Here is an 18564-nt window from a genome sequence, read left to right as displayed (position 1 = left end):
TTCAAGCATCTATTTGCTCTTGGACATGTGCCACTTCCACACTTGAAATTTGAATCTTTCACTCGAATACTATGCAAACACTCACTACTGAATAGATTACAGAAGCATGAAATATCTGGTTCTTATAATGGAAACTCCATCTCACATTTCTTGTGAATGAAGGTTTCCTGAACTCTTTCAGATTGAGCGTTTCCGTAGCTATCTCAGCGTGTCTAATATTCAGAGAAGAGCTGCGTAAACATTTGGGCTACTCTGAAGTCACAGAATCTCTCAAAGCTTTAGAGTTTAGTTCGTATTAAGAAAGCATCAAGAGACGGAAATGAGGCAGACTGCAGTCAGAGCAGGTGGGAAGGGAGAACAACGACCTAATTCATTATTGCCTTCATATCCTGCCCTTCCCACTCTCTCCAAACTACTTAGCTTAGCAGATTTTCTTCGACAGGTAAACAGATGCCCCTTCTTTTGTTCTTCCTCTGCGGCAGCCGAAGATATTATTCATTCGAACCAGGTTTTGATCTAGATGTCGATTCGAGCAGCATCTTCTCCGCGAACAGTGCTATTTTGACTTGCAGTAGGAGTGTTTGTTCTTTTGTGCGGTGGCAGTTTTGACTTGAGACTAATCTGAAAAATAAAAAAAATGAATAAATTGATACAATCAGGTTAATTCTTCATTCCAAACACAATCATGTATAAACACAATACTAAAAGGAAAGTCCAACAAGCCCATGCCTCATGCCCAAAACGATCCCCTTCCCAATATTTACTATAATCTGAATGATGGTTCAATGTTTCTCATATTTGAACAATAGTTTTTTCCAGCATAGATCAATTCATTGTACCTCACTTGCGTTTATTTTGGCGTATTCTGACGATAAATCATGGACAAGCCATTATTTCCACTAATTGATCATACTCTATAACTTATAGTCAGAATATTGAACTACTGTAATTGAATATTTTTCTAAATGTTTTTAATATTCAATCAATAATCGAGATAAGTTTTCATACGTTACAACTGTAAAGTGATTCGACGATTTTCATAAATAGTATATATGAGTTTGTATTGAGATGAGAAATTGACTACATAGGGACTCCTGAGCGAGAGTTGCATTGGATATTTTATATTTCAATAAAAATTGAAGAGTTTCAATCAGCATCATAATAAGGAATTCAATGCTCTGATACACAAATAAATCTTCACAGTTTGCTCCAAGACCACACCATTTTCTCAAGTTTTTTAAACTTCATCGATCACCTCAACCCAACACTCACCCTCCCTTATTTTTGGAGGCTTTCTACTTGAGTATCCCAATCCCAAATGTGGCTGAACTAAAGAGCGAAAGTGCTCCATCGAGAGAAGTGGGGAAAGTTGCCAAGCGAAAGATTCGAACTGATAAACACGAATTTGGCTCCCCTCACCCCAATCCCGTGAGCTTGTCTTTGAACAAACTGCAGGATGTCCCAGTAATAAAGATAAGTCTTGAAACTGTGAAATGATGAGCTTATATTTATAACTTCATAAATTCTGATTTATAGCGTCATATAATCAGCTGCATAGGGAACCGGGTAGTGGAGAACGATCTGGATAAACTTTGTAATAGTATTTATGAAAATTCATGTTGTAAAATGGATTGATCGGAAATTAAAAGTTACAATAGAGTATTCAGGCTTTGTTCGAGCTTCAGTGTGAAGCATCATATTGGTTGGAATCGTGTCACCATTCTGAGCTATTGATCGAGCATTGAGTGAGTGAGAAGAAAAAAATAAGAAAGCCATCACTCAACAGATCTCTGCGTCACTCGGTCTACGACATCATTTTTCCTCAAGAGACAACATCATCAGCTAGATGGATGCCTGTTGATTGCCTTCCTATGAACTGCTATACGTCATGAGGACACCACCTCTTCCTTGTTTGAAATTCACTAGAATTCATCCTCGGAAGTCAACTAAATGAGATCATTCAAACAAGCACTTCCTATATAGCAATATCCTACCAACATGATCATTTCTTAAAATACTATAGTCATATAATTTCTCAAATGACTATAGAAACTGCTATCATCTGAGCATCCTCTTATTACAAACTCTAATTATTTGACTAAGCTACTTCTATAATATCATTTACAATAATACTTGTCTCACTCGAGGTTTTATAGAGCATTGTACATAAATAGATTAAATTTGTTTCAATGATTTAAATTATTTTTCTTACCCGTCTTTGAAGCCACTATGAATGTGGGAAGAGGAACAAAACACAGTGACTTTATTGTGTAGCAATATGCTCCTTTTAGCAATGGAATGCTGCAATGAGGGAAGTTCTTATAAGATGAAAGCATACTAGGTGAACAATGATTGCTTTCTATTCTGAGAACACTGGGAATCGGGGATAGAAACATAGAATGTCATATATAGTCAATTTCCCGAATACCAATAACCCTACATTCAATACCGAATTAGTTGATCAGTGAGTTGAATAGTTAATGCAATCTTACAATGTGGTAGCTTTCATACGCAGGAGCGTTTCTCAATTCAATATTGTTGTTTGAAATAGGTTTTTGACAACTACTGACTTAAACATACAGTCGTCAGGCCAATTGATGGCTTAAATGATACATTCAAGTGAGGTTGAACTTTCGTCAGGAACTCCCCGCCAATAAAAGCCATACGGATATTATTATCAACATACAATGACTTACTGAATGTCGACCTATCTCGATTGCTCACGAGCACATCGGTATGATCGTGTAAAGAAATATCCGGAACCGTGAAATATTAGATTGTAAGGAAAGGCAAAAATCATATAATCAAGGTATCGCTGTTCATTTTGGTTGGATGTTTGCCTACTTTGACAAGTCCACTTGACTGCTAAGCGACGTCGCCGCTCGCCCAGAACAAACAGAGCTGCGAACAAGTCGATCAATCAACCGCTCGCTTCTCGTCCAGAACGGTCTCACGGCTGGGCAGCTCTATACTCTCCAAAGAAATTCAATCTGTTCATGATGTGGAATTAATCAGGCTTCTTTCTCCTGGAGAACGCATGCATTGCTGAATGAAGAGCGTGGACTATTAAGAGTGAGTTCGATGGTTGTTTACCATTCGAGCAAAAACGAACGGTTTCATTACTTAGAGAGAAACTTCACGGCCATCATCATCCTATCAGGAAGGATTCGGGTTTGACAAAGAATTCTCCATGACCTCGAGGAAAACTTATTGATGAGGATTATTATAACAGGAAATTAAAATTCAATTTTGAAAATCTATCCAAATGCTGATTTTTTTAAATTCGACAACCATTACAGAATGTGTTATTGCTTGATTTTGGTATTGAATCATGTAGGGGTGCCAGCTTTGGATTAGATACCCTAAAAATGTTGTCAGTAGTTATTCTAAACAAAGCTAACCATTTTTTGGGACTCAAAAAGATTTGATTTTGAGTACCATACCTCATCATAGCCCCCCCCCCCCACAAGAGTTCATTGCACTCTACACTCCTCCCTTTGGTCATCCCTGGAATGATGTATTAATGTTATTATTGTATGACTTACGCGAGGGGGGAACCTTGAAGTTGACCCACTTCGTCTAGTGAACAAATATTTCCGATGTTTGGGGAAACACGGTGAACAAACCATTAAAACTTATAGTGTGGGTTGGTAACTTCAAACTTCAAAACTTCACTTTCTGAATATAAGATCATAAGGTCTTAATCCCAGCCAAGCTCTAAGCCGAATTCAATTGATAATAATATACATTAGTACCGGTAGCCTCATAAAAGAAACAAGTTGTATAATTTCACTACATAGACATTCACAAATTCCACTTTAGAATTGAATACAGATTCACTTCACAAATACTATTCAACTGTGATATTAATCATCAAATTGGGTATATTATATTATTGACTATTGGTTATGAGTTTTCAGGCTGGAATGAATAGATCAGATTTTGATTATAAGTGCTGATTGATGTTCGCTAATTATTTAATGTTCTAACCTTAAAATATTATTTTCCTCTTCAACAATTTTATCAGTGTTTTCTTGATCCTAGTACTCCCTAACTTCAAGTCATCTTATTGAATACAAAATTTTGAGAAGAACAATATTATGAATTGAATAAACGTACAACTTGATATTGTGTCAAGGTGGTGAATGAACATTATCATTTCCACAATATCATTCGTCACCTCAGTACGGAAAAGTTACACATTTCTTTGTCTAGTGGGAGTTTTAATTTCTTCTGTTGTTTGCAAAAAAATTGAAACTCCTGCTCCTATTATTCTAGCTTTTTTCAATTCTAGAAATGTTTATGGGAAAAAATTATTTCCATTAATATGTTTACAAAAGAACAAAAAACAATGATATAGAATAATATTAATTACATGAAAATTCCCTATTGTTCCAGGTAGCTTCTGAACAACTGCATCAGCCCAAGGAAACTGTAATGGATTAGCTACATCAAAGTTTGGGAGCGGAATATCAGAAATATCCGTGATAACACACAATCATCTACAGCATTTTAAACTCGAGTCATGATCTAGATAGGTATAAAATTTACATTAACGCCCAATTAACTGCAAAAGTGAGCAATTTTGCACAAAATAGTGAAAAATTAGATTAGAAACATTCAGAATATTCCAATTTCTCCTATTGATAAAAATTCAAGCTCCTGCATTTACAAACCATCGATGATTATCGAGTTTTTTGAACCCATGTCAAGTATCAGGAAGATGATGAAACTCTTGCTTTAGCGTTACTGAAGAGGATTCGGTCAATTTATCGATAGTGACCACTCTTTCCCAGACTTTTTGCACATGATAAGCGAAACAGAGAACAACTGGGGCTCGATGATGCGTACGATGGGAAGCAAAAGCACCCTGCTGGTGGCGCCCTCCCTGCAGAACGTGAGCTGTTCGCATCCGCGCTACGGCTCCGTCGGGCCGCCAATCAGCTTCGGAGGCGTCGCTCAGGCCATCTTCATCCTGGCGCTGTCAATCGGCATCCTGGCTGCCAACCTCTTGCTCATCGTAGTTATCAACACAAGGCGCTACTCCAAATACATACATTCGCAGGTGAGAGTCCATCAAAATCAATATGAAGTGTAAGAGCAGCTGAAAATAAGATAAACAAAGAATCATGAGTCTTAATATTCACAATCTCACCATCTCCTTCAAAATCGATATGAAGTATTCGAACTGCTAAAAATAAAATAACCAAATGCTCACATTCACCATCTTAGCTAAAACAATAATATTAATCAGATTTTGGTTTAAGCCAGTTATGTAACAAAAATGCAAACCTACTTGTAGGTGGTGCATATGGGCCCTAGTGGATCATTTCTCTGAATGGTGAGCTTAGATGACTGTATGAAAAACTTTTACATAATACCTGGGAATATAACTTAAGCAGTTTTATTTTTTCATAAAATGAATGTTTGATGTATTATGTCTATGAATAAAATTGTCTGTGGGTAATGGAAGTAGAAATATTTTAATGTTTACTGGATTTTATGTCTATAAATTGAATTGTCTGTGGGTAATGGGATTAGGAATATTGTGATTTCTACTTCGATTAACCAGTGGCCGTATTTCTATTGTTATATTTCATTAGCCATATTATATATTTGATAATAGGAAGAATGCAGTGTTTCTGTCTTATTACAGCGCAAGATTCCTCAACATCTAACAAAAGTGTTTCATTCATAAGTCAAGAAATATATTTTGAGCGCAAGCTGTTCGGAAAATATAGGCTACTGGATGCACGAAAATTGGTGGAAGATTCAATCTGTTTGAGAGGAAAAAGTAATAATAATTTATCCAATGATTGAGATTCTTATATTGATGAATGTATTGCAATTATTACTATAATCATAGAATGTTAGGGAGAATAAAATGTGAAAATACGCAATATGTGTGATAGTCGATATATACGATAAGTATGTGAAGATTATACGCAAGCACACTCAATATTTTATTGGAAGCTTCGTTTCATTGGATAAAAAACTTTATTCGAATATTTCCAGTAAAGTAGCTAGATGAGAAATCAACATTTTCATTCATTATAAACTAAACTGATTAATTTGAAAATCGAACACAATCTGCTTCAAATCTGAGCTATAGATATTCATACTCAAGCTCTCATTCTCTCATAATACATATATTCAGCACTGTTATACTATGACATAATTTCAATCAAGCCTACTGACCATAATTTTCTTGTTAGGGAGAAAAATGGAAAATTTAATAAACTCTATACAAAGTGCAGTCGAGCCTGAATGAACAATTTCTTTTTTCAACTATGTACATGAAAAAACGTGCTCTTTTCAGGGGACCATCAGTTGCAGGTTATAGTTTGCATGTAGCAGATTACCTCTCATAAAAATAATTAACTTGTCTCTTCACAAACAATCTGTCCCTTGTGCGGTTCAAAAGAGGGTGGGGGACGGTGATGTAATGTGAGGGGGTAGTGTGATGGCGAGGGGGGGGGAAACAAAACTTGCACACCTGCTAACGAACCATGCGCTGCACGCTTTTGTGAATCACGAGAATAATGGACTGATTTAATTACTTTGGATTATGGGAGTTCGTGCCGACGATGGTAGACCGCACTTTCAGGACCAGGAGACTGCTGCTGTCTAGCAATGCTATCTTACATGATTTAATCTAGACCTACGCGACTGTACGTGCCACCCTTATTCAATGAGCTCAACAGTTACAATCTGGCTGGCCAAATCAATAGAGCCTAGGTGAAACTATGAATGGGCAGCATCTCAAGCGTATTCTCAATGAGCTGATTGAATTCAGGTCATAGATCGAACTAGTACATTTCACCTTACTGAATCGACTCCACAGATTTTGACGAGCAACTATTATAAACTACTCTTATTATGTATTCCCAATGTTATACATGTTACACCAATTCGGAAGTTTATGAATACCGAACACCAAATCAGAGAATGAATAGTATAGTGTCAGGCTGCATAGTGTTTGGGCTGATCTTAATCAGTTCTACAATCTATGGCCTGATGCGGTATCATGGGTCAATTTTAGCGATGTAAAGAAGAGACGTATTCTGAATGAAATAAGAAGATTCCGGACTAGACTGCGATTATACTTTTAACGCTTTTAATCCTTTTTTTAAGTGAGACCTAATAGGAATTTTCAATTTTGTATAAGGAAAAACAAATCAGTTTTAATGAAAATTCTATAACTTTTAAAACTTTCAAACCATAATACTGATGCGAGAGATGACAATAGAAATAAAAGAATGAAGCACATAATATAATAGTTTCTGGTACTACTCGTTACACAGTAATCAGAGTAAATGATTAGTCAAAATAGATCCACTTCACTTTTGAGATTCATTTTCCAGGAGTAATTGAAAAAGGTTTTAGATATCAATTATTGGCAATCCAATTGTAAATCCATTCCCCAATTTCTTATGAAAGAAATTTCGTCTGAAACAAAATTCCGCTAGAAGAGTCTAGCCTATTACACTTCATAATGATTCTCATATCAAATTCAAAAAGTACCAATAATTTTGAAGAACAAAAACTATAATGAGTTCTTCAATCTAAAGCATCAATCAATCCATCAGCTTTAATCAGGGTACTTCAATCTTGGTAGCTCTCATATCCAACTCCTCTTTAGTATATTATCGATTGAATCTTCAATAAACAGCTCCTTCAGGTTTAGGAGTGATGTTAACAAATGCACTTTGACTTTGACAACTGATATTCTGAGAGGCATTGAATCCACTTGATATCAACAGAACGTGACTTGACAGATAATTAAGAGCCTCCATAAAGGCATTAAAGTATCTGTGTTATGGAGCACTAAATCTCGTCATTCAGCTGACTTCAATGACGTCACTGTGAACATCACTCGCTGCGAGAACCAATTTCGTCATCAATAACAACAATTTCAGGCTGTGCTTCAGGAACTAGCTCGGAATCGATTGGTTGAGAACATAGTGAGTGAACGAGTATAATATACAGAGTGGGTGAAAAGTCCGAGAACGGCTCAATATCTCATACACAAAGGTAATTTTACGGTGCAATACATGATTTCGATTGGGAATTTCAAGAAAAAATGATTGGCGAAAACCGCGTATCGATATCTCAAACCGTTTCAAAGATATTCACATTATTAATCAATACTATTCAAAGCAGAAAAGAGAGAAAAAAGTCTGCGAACGGCTTATTATCTCATAAAAAGAGGTAATTCCAAGGTGGATGTGATTGGGGATGTTACTCGAATTGAAAATACTACTTTTCTATGACTTGGTCCGCCATCTTGGATCCGCCATTTTGAATGCAACTTTATTTTTTTGAATAGGAAGGTGGTCATGCGATACATGATTTTGATAAGGAATTTCAAGAAAAAATGAATGGCAAAAACCGCACATCGATATCTCAAACCGTTTAGAAGATATTCACATTATTAATCAATACCACTCGTGTATATTTCATTTCTGATTTGCATGGTACTGATTGATAATGTGAATATCTTCTTAACGGTTTGAGATAACGATGTGCGGTTTCCGCCATTCATTTTTCCTTGAAATTCCGTAGTATTATTTTCAATTCGAGTAACATACCCAATCACACTCACCTTGGAATCATTTCTTTTTATGAGATACTAAGCCGTTCGCAGACTTTTTTCTCTCTTTTCTGCTTTGAAAAGAGTATTGATTAATAATGTGAATATCTTCGAAAAGGTTTGAGATATCAATATGTGGTTTTCACCATTCATTTTCTCTTGAAATTCCCTATCGAAATCATGTATTGCACGATCACCTTCCTTTTTAAAAAAATGAAGTTGCATTCAATATGGCGGACCAGAATTTTAAAGTCATTGTAAAGTGGTTTTTTCAATTTGAGTAGGATCCCCAATCACACCCACCGTAGAATTACCTTTGTGTATGAGATATTAAGCCGTTCTTGGACTTTTCACCAACCCTGTATGTGAGAGTAAGTATTAGTGAACTGGCTCACAATTGAGAGACACGATTGATTCATTGATTAGCAGCCTTTAATCAACACCTAGGAGGGTGGAGTTAAGGCGCAGCCGGCCCCCTCTTACACTTAGCCCTCTAATAAAATAATTATAAGTGACACGAATGAGAATTCAGGATAGAATAACAGAACTATCAAATAAGAAATGCTTCAAACTATAATGATGTAATATTATATCAAGTTTCCAAACAAGTTCATGAATTCATTCTTATAAATGTCCCCTTGAAATGGACGTAAACATTAAGATACATTAATCACTGGCTTTAGTTATTCTATGTAAACTGAAGATTACAAAGCGATTGTTCGGGGGCTGACACGTGATTTCATTGATAGCACTGTATACTGTAATACGTATTTTGATAATCCATCCAAAAAAACAGCCAAATATCATATTTATCCGTTCGTACCAGACTTATACCCGTGTGACAGTTCCAGGTAGTCGAGTCGTTTTCCTGACAATTTTCATGGAATTAGAGCGCGTTTGTGACGAGATCAGAGAGTTAACATTCAATGTGATTCAATGGAAGAAATTCGTGGAAAATAAGTTCAGAAGAAAACAGAAAGATGTCATAAAATGGATGAGAGAACATATTAATGATTCAGGAAAACCTTTGGACTGATGAGTGAAAAAACTGTGGAAGAACGTAGTAACAATTTGCAATGAACTGGTTTTTGGAATACGCCTTGAAATTGAGAGACTATTTTTATGGAATTCTGACTCACAAGAGAAAGATTAGGATACTTTCGAAAGGATACTGGGAAAAAAGAAGACTCATGATTCCCAAAGTAAATTTTTTCTGACTTTGATCCTCAACGAGGGTTCTAATATGAAAAAAGAAATAAATATTAGCTTCAGTTGATTGGCATCTTTCCCGGCTCAATGAGTTTCTGAATTCGAGAGAAGCTTATGAGAATTTCTCATTCATTCAATATTGAACATTATTGTTCGCATCCGTTCATTTGAATGACTTTCTCAGAAAAACGTATTTTAAAAGTTGAATTGAAAAGGTGATGAGATTACTTCAAATTATACAAATAAAACTTCTTCCTTGTTATAAACAATATTTTAATAGTTGAACTGAAAAATATGAAAGATTGTTTCACGGAGGTTTTTTAAATTCGATGAAGAAAATTTGTAATTGAGAAAGTGAGCCTCATCAATGAAAAAGAAAAACATCCATTGAATTGTATTATCTTGTTCTATAGATTTATGCTTCTCCAAACTCACCCCGCGCATGTTTTATGCTAAAGTCTACACGTTCAAAAACACAACAGAGCCAGGGTGGCTTATAAAAGTGCACATTCAACTTTTTGTGGTAAAAGCTTATTAAACTTCTTCATCATATACCTGACACGATGTGATTGTTGTAGCCGCCAGCTTCCAAATTTACTTCGCTATCAAGAGAAAAGTTATGACTCATAATTCCTGTACGTTGGTAGCGTTTTTCGTTTTTTTTTCAAGAAAACTGCTCATGAAAGTAGATACAGGGTAGTGAGGTTATTCTCTAATAACTTATTATTCTTTTATGGAATCCTGGTTAATTAAAGCCAGTATATAAAATGTAAGCTTATAAAGTATTAATATAAAAGTATCAAAGTAAGTTCAAGATTTGAACTCATGTATGAAGTATTCTCGACAAATGAGAAAATGAACAAACGATTAAACATTCACTAATGATTCAAAAATACTGCTTGCATATTATCATGTTCACAGAATCCTTCAAAAACTACCCGATTCTATTCTTGACTTCTCGAGAAGTAATCTCATGCATGTTATAGCATTGTCTCGTGGATTTATTAATGTTTTAATGAATACAGAAATATCTGCATGGTACAAACATACAATGGGATTCATATTCCAATCCTGGGCCAAGTCTAGAAACCGCAATGTGCCGTACGCTATAAACTAGTGTTTATGGGAGCCGGTAGAGTGGTGAGCCAACGCAATCTATCCACTCATAAATTTCGCATTCAATTAGCCGGAATATTGGCTATGAATTTTGTCACGCATTTCTGGTTGGTAGGAGACATTCAATTCATTTGCTACATTGATAGATTCAATATTACAGTTAAATGTTACCTAATGTTTGAGAAGGTTGTAAGAAAGTTCTATCTACATACTGGCCATCAAATAAAGAGCAACAGTTTGAAGCTTGCATGAATATTGTCTTCAGATATTAACAATATTATTATGGAATGCAAAACTCATAACATATTGTGGATATTGATTGTGTTTATGAACGTCAAGTAGTACGAATCAGATATCGAATGTGGAAGAGAAAAGAGAAAAAAGTCATAACAGAGAGAAAAATGAGTAGTGACAAGTAAATGATCACAAATTATGTAAATAAGCACCAGTTACCTGCCTATGATACAGTACTAATAAATAGGCTGGAATTTAGGATTTTGATTATTTATATTGATGCGATCAGTGATTATGTGATTATCTGTATTTCAAATTTGAAAGAGAAGCCCATTAATTTATAATTATCCAAATCGATCCAATTCAGAATCAATGTACGTCAAGTGTTTTCGGAAAAATTCTCAGTCGGAGTACAGGGGGATTCCAATACTCCTGTAAATCTGTTTTTAATCAATGATAACAATCGAATAATACCTGGTATTCGATAACAGTGGAATCAACCTGATAACAAGCTTCGTAGTCACATGTATGATGCCCAGATATTGTATCATGTTGGGCACATTATGATATCTGTCATCATTAATCGGTTAGGAATGTTGAGTGATTGGACTAAATTGTAACGATTTGATGTGCTGCACAAAACTATAAACAGGAATCACGAAATCTTCTCAGAGTGATTACAACACTAGAAACTAGAAACAACACTCCAAAGCAGCATTTGAACGCTATTGATATGCTGATGGAAACTTCATGCTCCACCAACGTTGTGAAATAATTACCGTAATCGACTTTGAACTTGTTTAGTTTCTCCACCAATACTCACTATAATCTACAATCTACAATGTACAATCTATAACCTACAATCTGCAATCTACAATGCCTTCTACATCTACTATATGTAGATGTTATATATTACGTTATATTCTGGATGCTACATTATGAAATGTTGAAAACTGATTGGTTTGATGTGGGAAATTCTCATACGGCTTCATATCAAGTGAACAGGTATCGAATTGCAAGTTTTGAAATCTATAACGAAACAAATAATAACCATTTTGGTTCTATTTGACTTAGGTGTTATCTGTTATATGTGTTAACAGTGTTATCTGTGTTACAAAAGAGTTATCTGTGATAATCATTATTTGATTGACAATTATGTTTCTTGTATGACCTATTTAAATACCGCCTTGATTTACCTGATCATATTCTCTCTTTTACAGCCACGATATTTGCTCACTTCACTTGCCAGTAATGACCTCGCTATCGGCTTATTGGTGACACCGTTTGGCGTATTGCCAGCTATTTATCAGTGCTGGCCCTTCAGTGACATCGTCTGTCAAATACAGGTACAATCAACAATATCAATAATAATATTAATAATATATTTCTTATTCATAGGTTCCAAAAAATAAACCCTCTCTAAATGATGACCCATGAACCAGTTGTTGGTCATTTTCCAAGAAAATCACTATGGTGGCAGCCAACCTATTACTAAACAATGACTACAAAATCTTCCCTAGATGATACAAACATTACATCGAATTAAAGAAGCTTCGTGAGTAATATATGATATTTTCCACATTATAATCATAGAATAATATTTTCTCAGATGACATGAACAATTTTAAAGTGAGTTGAGGATTTGAAAGCATTACATGACTGCATATTCTTATTGAATCGATAATATCTTGGAATCGAATGATTAGCAACCTTCTCTGCACTTCTTGCTACTGGATTGGCAAAAAAAGTTTAAAAAGGAATCGACTCAATATGAATTGTGAATAGCACCCTTAGAAAGTTTGGTTCTAATAAGTGTTTTCTCCTCAACTAATGCCATTCAAAGAAAATAGCACACAGGATTGAATTTTGTTTGCACAATTTCTATCAATAATCCTAAATTCCTAAAAAATATTCAGGGGGCGCTTGATACAATATTATTTCAAGTAAGAACGTTCTCATAGCTGATTCTATAGGAAAATCATTGAATTGGAAGAGTTTTGAAAACACTCCATCATGCTCCTTATAATTGAATATCAATCCAATTTCCAATCAAAATGAACCGATTATAAAGTTAGCTCCAATACCAAAACGTTTTGATCCCTGTTTTTTTATAAATACTTTGGCTTATACTGGAGACTAAATACTCAAATGAGATTGATGAGGTTTATTGGAATTGGAGAGATTGTAATTGAGAACAAATTGTGTGGATAATGGATGCTGATAGGGGATTATGTACGAGTAATGAATGAGATTTTCGTAAAAAGGAGATTGGTTAGCTGAAAAACACTACCGTAGTGGTGATGGGCTGCGTCACTCAAAGGTAATATTCATAATGGAATTTCATTTTTGGAAAGCTGTATTTTCACATAGAAGCGGATCACATGATAAGTCTCTGCAGTCCTCTTTCCCAATATAACTATGATTTTCTCGAATAGTGAATTTAAATTTCGAAAAGATAATTTTCATCTTCCAAATATCTAGGATATTTTTGGGATATCAAGGAGATGTACTGTGAACATGAACGATATACTAGAATTTATAAATGCCACTGTAGAAAATAAAATGAGTATGAAATTAAATCAATACTTCGAAAATAGAATTGAAGAATGAGTTTTCAGATAAAAATAAGTATAATATTTGTACAAATTTACTTACTTATAAAATATATCAAGATATAACTCAACTAAGACACATCATATATCAAGATGTAACTTAACTCATCATATATTTTTTGGTCCGATAGCAAAACGATCTATACTACGACTCTGTTAATTCTATCAATGTAATAATCATAAAATTACTCTGGTCAGATTGTCACATCATGTTTGTTCATGAGTGGTAGGAGAAATTGGATGGAAGTTATTCAAAAATGAATAATGTTTTCTTTTCCTTTCATACCTTATGAGGTATGATTTTAATTAGAAAGTATCTTTGGCACTGTATCTCCTTAGAAGCCTAGAGGCCTAGTAAAGAGATGAATCAGGCGTCAGTCGTGAGAATTCCTGGAGAATGATTTGCATAGGAATATTTGCAAAGGAGAATTACTCAATTGAGAAAGAAGGCACAGTAGTACAGCTCAGTTCCCCGGAAATATTGATTCTTCATAGGTGAAATAAATTGGAAATGTTTTCAGCTGTTTGTCGAGTGTGGAGTTTTCCCAACTAAAGAATGACAGACCCCGACTCCGCAAAATTCGGCACCAGGAACACACTCATATCTCCAACTTGCTAACTTTATTTGGTTGAAGACCTTGCTTGCCTTTTCAGATCATTAGGTGGTTTTCTATGAAATGTTCTGCTTTTCCAATTGAATGTAGCCTCAGTAAGTTTGGATGTTTGATGATAATACTGCTCCACATAAGTCAGTAATTCTTTCTTGAGCTCGTCCAGCACATAAATATTGATATTTCAATGGAAAATAATATTAGTTGAAAAGTTGAACTCAGCCTGTACTGCGTAGAGCTTGTTGCTTAGTAAGCTCAATCCTTCATTCAAGAGGCAGTGCGACAAAACACAAAGATAGATGATTTTCATGATTTGATACTGAATTCAAATATTCTTTTTTGAAAAACACAGTTGATTTGTTCAGAAAACCGCTTTATCCTCAACCCTGTAATAAAAGTCCACACTAAACGCCGTTTTGATCACGTCAGCTATATTTTGACTGTATTACACATGTTTCAGTTTTCAACCAATCAGAAATTGAATATTGAGATGAATAAAGACTACACAGGTAGGGCACCAACCTTTCATTTTGTAAAAACGCATCCCAAACACTGACATTGTTTATTGTTTATTGCTCTTGAAGGGACGGATTCAAAGATTCAAAAACACCACACATCAACCGAAGCTTATTGTGTTCCCAAGTGATATGTTAGTTAAGCAAACAAATACCTGTAACCTTTACAAGAACCAGGAGTTTTTCCCTATACTAACATCCCATTCATCACCTGGTTGATTGTCACAATCCAGTGTGATATGCTTGGCAGTCACTTCAGACTGATTAGTTCTCGTGACCTACGTGAGTTCCTCTCCTGGCCTTCTTTAAATGGTCCTTCCGCTGAGTAAGGGGCGGCCAAGTTGCCTCTAGGGCGCCCGGCCACCCCTCACTCAGCCTCTTGACCCACATTTGTGCCTTAAGTTTCACCCATCTCTGGTCTATTGGGTTTTTCTTTTTGTCCCTCCGAAACTCTGCAGGGTCAAAAGCCTCACCTCTCCCAAGAAGTTTTGCCTGAATGGCCGCCCATCTTTGAGTTTTGGCCTCTAAACACTGACATAATGCGGAATGTACATGAACTGTACTGATGTATTATCAGTAAATTCGTTTCAAAGAGGAAAATACCAATGCGGATAATCAAAGATATTAACTTGTGAGCCCCCCCGGGCTTGAGAACCTACTCATGAACTATTATTGTAATTATTTTGAAATCCGTAACTTATTATTATATTATGTGGAGTGGCCGTAGTCGAGTGGATCAGATGCTGGTTTTATGATTCAGAGGCCCGGGTTCAAATCCCGGCCCGGGCAAGATATCTCGGCCACTCGGCCATCTCGGGCCACTCCCGTGTTTCGGATGGACACGTTAAACCGTCGGTCCCGGCTGCCTAAAAAGCAGTCGTTAGGTCATGTCAGAGGCCCTGAAATTGATCAGTTGCGACTTGCAAACTCTGACACCAGACCTGAGCCAGCCAGGTCACTCGATATTATTATTATTTATTATATTATGTTGATTAATAGAAATTCATAGTTCACTCTGTATTGCTAATGGATATCGGTAATGAGTACATTCTGAGAAACGAACTCAAGAATCTCCTCCTCATTAACACTCTACTTGAAGAGAGAACGTGTGAGTGTAGAATAAAAATGTTAGAATAACAGACCAATGGCTGTATAATATGGTGAATATTGAGATGTTCGAGTTGTAGTTTTTTTGTGCCTTTCTTTCAGGTTGTTGAACTGATCAAAATTGAACTAAATTTTTCCAATATGAACTTTAGAGAGCCTTGTTTCGATTGTTAAAGAATTTATCCATGCACAAAGAAAAAACCTAAATTTTGTTTTGCCATAAAAGATTTGCTAACTTGCTTCTTATTCATTCAAATTATTGCAGTCTTCCAGCATTTCCATAGTACTGGCTTGGATTTCGTAATGAATTAATGCAAACGTATTTAGAAATGTATTTGAACCGTGCGACCCCACGACGTTTTAACCTGAAAGTAGGCCGGGCGCTCCACGTGTTTTCTTGATAATTGGAAAATTTGAGTGGGAGAGCGGCAGTTCTAAACGAGTCGTCACCGCGAGAAGATGTAGTCACAGAACAAGTCTCGGCCTCTGAATTAGGCTTCGGTCTATTCAGATGGAAAATATCCTTATTATTCTTATTTTGTATAAATTAAAATCATGTAGTCAGGAGAGTAGTAGTTAAAATGTAAACGTGAGTGATTGTGAGTGCCGATTTATTTGTTAAATTTTAGATTGTATGTATGGTGAGTGCCAAAATTATTTTATCGAATAGATTGACCAGATAAATTGACCGAGGCCCCAATTTATTGTAGAGTGAGTTAGAAAATTCTTGTCTAGATATTAATCATGAATCATTGCGGTAAAGTCCTTATTGGAGTAATATTATTTGAAATTAAATTCTTGTTAATGTAATTTTGAAACAAGTAATTGAATAAATAACGGGATTGGTTACAGTGAATATTATGATTCGATGTAACAGAATTTCAAACATGACCGATAATTCTATGTTTGAATGCAACTTATAAATTAATGTCAGTAGCATTTCTACCAAAATCTTTTATTTTATGTTCCTGGCTCGTGATAAGTTACTAGGTTGCTGAAACAATAGTGTTGTTAATAGTGAAGATCTTGGCATTTGCATGAACGAATCCATCCAAAGCTCCCAACCGTGTATTCAAATAATTCAAACTGGTTAATAGTTGAGTGGAGATTTTAAAAGCAATTATCATATATTTTTTCCTTGTTACAAAATGTGGGGCTAACAAAGTCCCCCTGGCCTCCAACCGTTACAATGATGTCAAGTGTGGGGTAGGGTTATAGATACCTCCACCCTGTTACAATGGTGTCAGGTGTGAGGTAGTGTTATAGATACCTCCACCCGTTACAGCAGTAAGTCATGCCCACAAGCTCTCCATACTCATTCCTGATTCGTGGATTGAACGCCTACCGGTGAAGTTCTCAATTCTTGCGGTAAGTGGCACCAGTTACTGGGCTGTGTCTTTACACTTCGTAGCATTTCTGAGACTGACAACCAATTGCACATGAAATACCTCTGTCTCTTGTATGGGTAGAAAAGTCAGAATCAATATTCAAGACAAACAGTTGAAATCACCTGTTGGTGATTAAAGGTCATGAAGGATAAATTAAAAAAAAAAAAAAAACAAATGAAGAGTCAGCTGGATGAGGAGTCACTACAACTAGTTATGCACTTTCAATGCTATCCTGTTGTATCCTGAAAAGGACGAACGAGTGATTTTATTTCTTCGACCAACTAACTTGGTCTTTATAATGGTTCAAAGAATATGTGTTTATAATTCGAAGTTGATTGATGGAATTGTCGAACATACACAAACTATAACGGGGTGTACTATCTCGAGGTTCCACTGTAGGCTACTATTTGTCTTTTACTATGAAAGGAATGATAATCAAATGGAAACTTATCTATTATTTTCAAACCATGAAGATTTATTCTCACCAAGAATTTGATTCAGTCACTGTTAATTTGATGGATGTTGTGCAAGCACAAAACACCTGAGTCTATATCCTCCATACATGTTGGATGTGAGCTCATACAAAGACCGAAAAATTTATTTCTGCCAACTTTCTTCGAAAACTCGATAAGAATACAAAGGCGTTGTGTGAGGAAGCCTTTATTGTTATGGGCAGAATGTCACTAGATGCGCAACTAGAGCGACCAGAGAAGAGATTGTAACCATTTGGGGAAAGGGCTTGCGGGGAAGATAGGGAAGGCACAAACTCACCAGCTTATGCAGAATATTTATGGCTCTCCTTGTAATGCGACTTTTTCCTTGCCTTTTACGAGAAGACCATTTCAGATCTTAACCTATCGTGGACCTGGTGAAATTTATTTACGTCTGACTTGACCAAGACTCTAGTTCACTTCTCACTTTTTTGCGCTCTATTATCTCACTCGATATTGGCTGCTCTCGAACAAAATTGAGGAGGAGCGGGAGACCATTATTGAGCCTCTGTGGGAGAGTTAGACGCTCAAACACAATAAGAAAAAAGCAAGAAGCTTCTATAGTAATAGAAATTACGTGAGTCCGACTCAGCAACTACTCAGGCTGTGAGTCCGACTCAGATGTAATGAATTTGGGACAATCTAAAATGATTTCTCGTTTGGTCTGGTGCTCAATAAATTTATTAAA

General features: G+C 35.8%; 1 protein-coding gene across 1 annotated transcript in view; it reads left to right on the top strand.

Moving 5' to 3' along the window:
• The first annotated feature begins 4398 nt into the window (after nucleotides 1-4398).
• The window catches only part of LOC111047219 (trace amine-associated receptor 8c), a 52481-nt gene continuing 38315 nt past the window's right edge, over nucleotides 4399-18564 (top strand). The window contains exons 1-2 of the mRNA XM_039426902.1: nucleotides 4399-5065; nucleotides 12373-12498. Coding sequence (XP_039282836.1) covers nucleotides 4808-5065; nucleotides 12373-12498 — 384 coding nt within the window. The 5' untranslated portion in view covers nucleotides 4399-4807. The remainder of the gene's footprint in view (nucleotides 5066-12372; nucleotides 12499-18564) is intronic.

This window comes from Nilaparvata lugens, chromosome 4 (genome assembly GCF_014356525.2).
Source record: "Nilaparvata lugens isolate BPH chromosome 4, ASM1435652v1, whole genome shotgun sequence".
NCBI classification, from domain to species: domain Eukaryota; kingdom Metazoa; phylum Arthropoda; class Insecta; order Hemiptera; family Delphacidae; genus Nilaparvata; species Nilaparvata lugens.
Note: the sequence above shows the minus strand (reverse complement) of the source record. Positions and strands in the feature narration are given on the sequence as shown.